General features: G+C 45.4%; 1 protein-coding gene across 1 annotated transcript; it reads right to left on the bottom strand.

The window, feature by feature from the left end:
• Nucleotides 1–807: 807 nt before the first annotated feature.
• fzd9b (frizzled class receptor 9b) lies at nt 808–3,630 on the bottom strand. Its single transcript, XM_005746903.2, has one exon. It carries the CDS (start codon nt 3,067–3,069, stop codon nt 1,312–1,314), a length of 1,758 nt encoding a protein of 585 aa, XP_005746960.1. The 5' UTR covers nt 3,070–3,630; the 3' UTR covers nt 808–1,311.
• Between the last annotated feature and the right edge of the window lie 2,866 nt (nt 3,631–6,496).

Raw genomic sequence — 6,496 nt, 5'->3', positions numbered from 1 at the left:
TGTAAAAGCTATTTATTTTCACTTTTTTATGGACCGTGTGAGGAGATGGTAGCGCTCATGCACAGTTAAAATCAGGTTTATTACTGAAAAGTTAGCTGCAGAGGACCAACTTAGAGTATTTGTTCAATGAAAAATAATGCTATGCATACCTTCTCTCTGAATCAGCCAGCGATCATTTATACCTCGTGTCAGTTTCTGAGAGCACGTCGTTGCTTTAGCCAAACAAAATGCACTGCTTAGCGGAATTCCTTAATTCATATCACAAGCTCAGGCTCCAAAAGACACAAGCCGCATATAAACTCGAATATTAAGTTAATAATCCATCTACTCGATGAGCAACCACAGTTTTGGCCGCGTGCGCTAAGCTTCAATCTGTCAGTGAAACCATGCAATAAGGCTGAAATCCACTTCAGGTCTGTCCTCTCACATCAAAGTGCCGAGTGTTTGCACGGGGATCAAATAGAGCAGCGAGAGGGCAACAACAGCGATTCGGCGGAAGGATTAAAACAGCCATTAATTAAATATATTCCTCTGATGATGCAAACATTAATACTTGCCACGGTTTGTCACTCCATTCATCAGCAATTCTCTTTGAGGATTATTGTCGGGGACGCCTCTGGGATGTAGCCTGCGCTTTGGAAGACAACACACGCGGCAGCAGTCCTGCTGTAAAAAAAAAAAAATCCCTGAAGAAGAAAAGCTACGAAATCTATTCAAACAATCATTTGTGGCCACGAAAACTTATTAAAGGTTGCTGAAACTGTTAAACGGTCATCAAAACAACAAGAAGGCAAGAAAGTTGAGGATGAGTTCCGCAAATTTATTATCCTTCAAAAGGCCAGAACCAGAGGTCTTAGAAAAGGCACTTGATTTCCCACGACCTTTTTAATAAATGTATCTAAACAACAAATCCTGTAAGAGCCAAGGTGAACTTTAAATTAAATATATTGACAATAAATAACACATTTATACACATTTATACAGTTAATCATGCCACTTTCAGGGAGGAGAATACGCTAATATTTCCCAACATACCTCCCCTACGAGTCTCTTTTTCCCTCTCTTTGCAACACCGGGCATGTCTACTGCACAGAACACTATGAACAGGAAACATATGGATAGCAATACTGAACATTTTTCCCTTTATGCACTGAATACTGTTTATAGTTTCTCATGGTGTAGCTTCGTGTCCCTTGGCAGCAGCACAGAAGTAAGTGACAGTTCAATTCAATGCCTCATCTTCATATTAAGTCTTTTAGCAGCTCCTTACACAGGGCAAAGGTGTGTGAGTGTGTGTGTGTGTGCTCAATCTCAGACGTGTGTGGGGTTGTCTGAGTGCAGGTCAGTCTTGGCCATGTGCAGAACCACAGCAGGAGATTTGTAGTGGCAGTGTGTGCTGCCGCAGCTGACACCGCTGCAGGGTTTCCTACTACTAGTCCTGTCTGCCAGCTTCCTGCTGCACAGGCCCTGCCAGGTCTGCAGGGTCTTGGAGCTCCAAACCCACACCCCGCTGGTGATACCGACCACCAGCGACATGAAGATCTTCAGCATGAACACGGCCACTGTGGGCACGGACGTCTGAAGCGAGCAGTCGCTGCCGGGTCCGTTGAAAGATCCGCACTTCATCTGCAGCCCCCTCAGCTTCCAGTAGTCCATGTTGAGCCTCTCGTAGAAGTAGCAGACTATGACGCAGGTGGCCGGCACGGTGTAGAGGATGGAGTAGATGCCGATTTTCACCATGAGCTTCTCCAGCTTCTCCGTGTTGGTGCCCTCGGTTTTCATCACTTTCCGGATGTGGAAGAGCGCCACGAAGCCCGTGAGAATAAAGGAGGTGCCGATGATGAGGTAACATGACAGAGGGATCAGGACGAAGCCCGTGAGGGCGCCCGAGTCCATGCTTCCTACGTAGCACAGCCCCGTCAGCTCGTCTCCAGCCACCTTCCTCATAGTGAGGATGACAATAGTTTTGAGAGCCGGGATCCCCCAAGCAGCCATGTGGAAGTAGTTGCTGTGAGCTTCGATAGCCTCGTGGCCCCACTTCTTCCCTGCAGCCAGGAACCAGGTGAGGGTGAGGATGACCCACCAGATAGACGAGGCCATGCCAAAGTAGTAGAGGATGAGGAAGACGATGGTGCAGCCGGTGGACTCCAGCCCCTCTTGGATGATGTACAGCTCGCCGTGTTCACGGTCGCAGGCGATGTTCTCGGGCCCAGCCACTGAGCGGATGATGAAGGCCACGGAGTAGACGTTGTAACACATGGAGAGGAAGATAATGGGTCGCTCTGGGTACTGGAAGCGGTGAGGCTCCAGGAGGAAGGTCAGGACGGTGAAAGCGGTGGAGACGAAGCACAGGATGGACCACACAGTCATCCAAATGAAAGCAAAGTCTTTGTCCTGCCTAGACCAGAAGACATCCACAGCAGGGGAACAGCGTGGAGCGCAAGACTGGCTCTTCTCCACAAACTGGAACTTGTCTGGGTTCTCGCAGGAACCCACGCTGCCCGGAGAGCGGTTGTTGCCCGTGCCCGGCTGCCTGGGGCGAGGGGGCACTGGAAGCATGCCCTCCCCTTTCTTCCCCTCCGTCCTGGTTTCGTTCTCCGGGGCTTCCATGCACAGAGCGTTGGGGTCATTCCTGGTAGGCAGCTTTTCGCAATTAAGTGACTCCGGCCAGGTGTAGCTGAACTTCTTCATGACGGGAGCACACTTCTCCTTGGCCTGCTCGCACATGGGTCTGCATGCGGGGATGGAGGTGGACACTTTGTCCGTGCACATGGGGGCGAAGAGGGAGCAGAGGAAGAAGCGGAGGTGCACATGGCAGCCGTAATGCACCAGGGGGGCAAACTCTTGCAGTTTGATGGCAGCCTCCTTCTGGTCGTCGTGGGCCATGAAGTTGGGCATCCGGGTCAGGTTGTAGCCGATCCCCTGGCACATGGGGATCGTGATGAGCTCGCACTTGGCCGGTCTGCCACGCTCCAGGTCGTAGGAGCCAATCTCAAAGCTGGAACCCGAAATCACCAGCAGACACCACAAAAAAATCACCACCTTCAGCGGACAGCCGTCCATACTCATCGTTTCGGCCAAAAAAAAAAAAAAAAAAAAAAAAGGGGGTCTCTGTCTTTCAGAAGACACACGGGGTCGGGTAGAGAGGATCCCCGCTATTTCCCCATGTCGAGGGCAGGTCGAAATTCAGCCAGCTCTCCGTTAGAAAACCTCCCCAGCTGCACTCGGAGCGGCTCGCTGTTATTATTTAGTCCTGAATTAAAGCGGTTACTCCCACAGTCTGCCGAGATAAAGGTCCGTGACTAAAACGTGACAGTCGGAAACTTCGATACAAGATTGAGGAACGAAAACAAAAACAAAAACCGTAAAATCAAACGCCGGGGAGCTGAGCGTAAATCCTCAAAGTGGACCGAGCGAAGAGAAAAAGAGAGGCAGCGATCACAGCGGCTGTTTGAGCTGCTGTGAGGCTGTTTGTCGGCTCCAGCTCTTCCTCCTCCGCTTTCAGGCTCGACACTGAAGTTTGAAAGCCGCTCAGTGGGACTTCACTGAGGGAGAGACGGAGAAGAGGAGGAGGAGGGTGGGCGCTCCGTGACGCTCACATTTCAGCCCGAGCACTACACAAGGAAAATTATCAGACAGATGCTGGAGGATGGTCAAATACCTCTGACATTTCTGCCCTGAATAGTATGCCTACCCTTTCAGGCGCTTTGCCTGGAGGGTGGGGGGAAGCTGCAATGTCACGACGAATATAGTCGTTTGCACACTCGAGTAAAAAACAAAATTATCGATGTGACAGAAAAGCTGCTGCACTTATTTGGCAACTTTTCACATAAAACACGACGTAGAGCAGCAGTTAAAAAGGCAAAAAATCTCACTCAGGAACAGCTATAATAATAAAAACTTACATGCAGTAAGTAATGAGGATACCATGGATTTCTTTTTTTTTTTTTTACAGCAGGCTATTCTACATGTTTGCAGTGTGAAAATACATAAAAGGTATTCATGCATTTGGTCATTCATTAGTAAAGTGCCAAGTAAACCTGCAGAGGCCCCCTTACCTGGGACTAGAAGTGCTGCTGTGTTGCCCAGCTTGTAGAATAATTAAATGCAGCATTTAACACATTTAATATAACAGGAAAGTGGGTCACAGAGCAGATAGTTCTGCGCCATTCTGCAAATTTTGGTGTTGATCGATACCAAATTAATACAGGGTCAATATTTCGCAGACCAGTATCGATACGTTTTACTTATAGAGGCATCTTATGTAGGGGAAGAGCAGTGCGTCATGACGTATGAGATCAATTTGAAAATTCTGATCATATTTTAATAATCACCAAATCACACCTTTCAGCTTTTCATGTATTTTGAAACCTTTTTGTAGACCCTGAATGTAAACACAAAAAAGTTAAGACATTTTTCATAGCGCATGTTTGGGGTATATTTTTTCACTCCCAAAAATATAATTAACTCAACAAAAATCATTGGCCTAAATACTGAGGATCAGATGGTATGATGCTAGTGATATCTGGATAGATCCGCCCAGCTTTAGTACCAGGTTTAGACAAAGGAAGCTTCAGGATTTGGTAAAAGCTAAGGTCTGTCTTTTCTAGAAGTATCACATTTACAGCAAATACTTTCAAGCAGTTGGTTAGTATTAAATATTAGTTACAAACTAGCATTCCAATGAGGACGTGAAGTCATATAAAATGCAGACCATACAGTCGGATATGAAAACAAGGGGAGCTGGAATGGTGGTTATGTGTTAATAAGTAATTTTGAGGACTCCATAAAAATGACATATGTGAGGCAGGAACGTTCCCCCTCTGGATCCCTAATAAGGAACCTGCTACTACTGCTCCTTAGAGTTTATTTTTCTCCAGCGGAGTTGTAGAAAATAACCCGCTCCTATGGTAAAGTGATAGTCCCAGTGGCGTTTCACTGTTGCTGACTCACAAATTACTCTGTCACCATTTCTGCTAATGTGTTCATGCAATATAATGTGAAACTTTATTAAGCTCTGCGGGCCAGTTTCTATAAAAGCAAAGCAGTTCTGCAGCTGTTTTTTTTTCTTTCCTTTTTCTTGCTGCCTTGCTAAAAGATGCTTCAGAAGAGGCAGGTGCTTGTATGCAGACCAGTTGAAGGATCTACAAACACAAGACCCATGCATACCCAGAATACATAAACAGGATGATTTCACGGGCATGATGAGACGAGACAAAGCGGTGCACAGAATCAGGCATAACAGGCAATAAACGAATGCAGTGGTGGTCGTGCAGAGCAGGCTATTGTTTCCATCTAGTGGCTGAATGGGAAGAGCCTGCAGCTCCACAGCTGTCGCTCTGAGCATTTGATCTTTTCTCAAACAGGGCTGGAACTCAAGGATTTTGGCCCCTCGCCCTGTGGGACTGAATGGGTTGTCAACTGCATACTGTCTCTATTAGCCCCTGTATTAAAAGTCTGTCTGCTGCAGCGAGATGCGTTCATGCCTCGTCCTGCCCCTTTCTGAAGGGTTAACATTCAGGGCACTGCACAGCAGGTTAAATACATTGAAAAATTAGAAAGATGCCGTGGAAGTTCATGGAGCGTTCTTATTTGCTTCAATAGAGCTGATAAGAGTTATATGAAATACCACTCCCATATCTAATGTTAAATAAAGGGTTACCAGCAGCAGCAGCAGCTGGTAGCTAAGCAGCATGATAAAATAAAAAACTTTTTTTTGCTTGAGTTATATTTATGTATTTATTTATTTATTTATTTTATTTAGGACAGTGCATGTTAATGAACATAAATATAAAAAAAAAATTACATGAATGTAAACATAGCAGATTATAGCCAAGGGCTATAAAACTGAAAAGCAAACCACGCTTGGTTAGGCCAAAACAAAATCTGCAGCTGCTAGCTTTGCTTAAAACTCAAATGAAGACAACCCAGAAGCACCAAAAAAATGCCATTTATTGCAACCCTTACAGTTTACTAATGCAGGACCCTCTCATTTGAACATGGTTACTTCCAGCCATCGTTTACAAGCTGAGCTTTAGCCACTACAGGTCAGACGGATATAATCTTTGATGTAAACAATAAACCAGAATGTCAGTGAGTTAGCAGCTCATCCAGCCCACAATCCTTCAGAGTTCACCTGCCACGGGCTACAAATGAAAATTAGCTCGTGGGTCTAAATCTGGCATTGTTACACGGTGTATTAAAGTGCTCATGTGAATTAATATGCATCGTCCCTTTCAGATAAACATAAATATAAACACAAGGTACTGTATTTCATGAGATGCAGGAAGAAAGTGATAAGTTTTCTTGTCATCGGGTGGCTGTATTGCACAGAATAATTAGACTTAAACTCCTTTGAGAAGTTGAGGTGACACAAAGAAATTCATATCTAAGACAGAATAACCTCATTTACTACCAAATCAAAGTGTCTCAAGCGTATTTAGGAATATTTATATTATTATATATTTCCACAGTGGCCATAAATCATCTGCTATAA

Source organism: Pundamilia nyererei, unplaced genomic scaffold, assembly GCF_000239375.1.
Source record: "Pundamilia nyererei isolate P.nyererei 1_Seehausen unplaced genomic scaffold, PunNye1.0 scaffold00185, whole genome shotgun sequence".
NCBI classification, from domain to species: Eukaryota; Metazoa; Chordata; class Actinopteri; order Cichliformes; family Cichlidae; genus Pundamilia; species Pundamilia nyererei.
Note: the sequence above shows the minus strand (reverse complement) of the source record. Positions and strands in the feature narration are given on the sequence as shown.

Coding starts and splice junctions, on each gene's coding strand:
- fzd9b (XM_005746903.2), bottom strand. CDS start 3,069: ATGAGTATGGACGGCTGTCCGCTGAAGGTGGTGATTTTTTTGTGGTGT.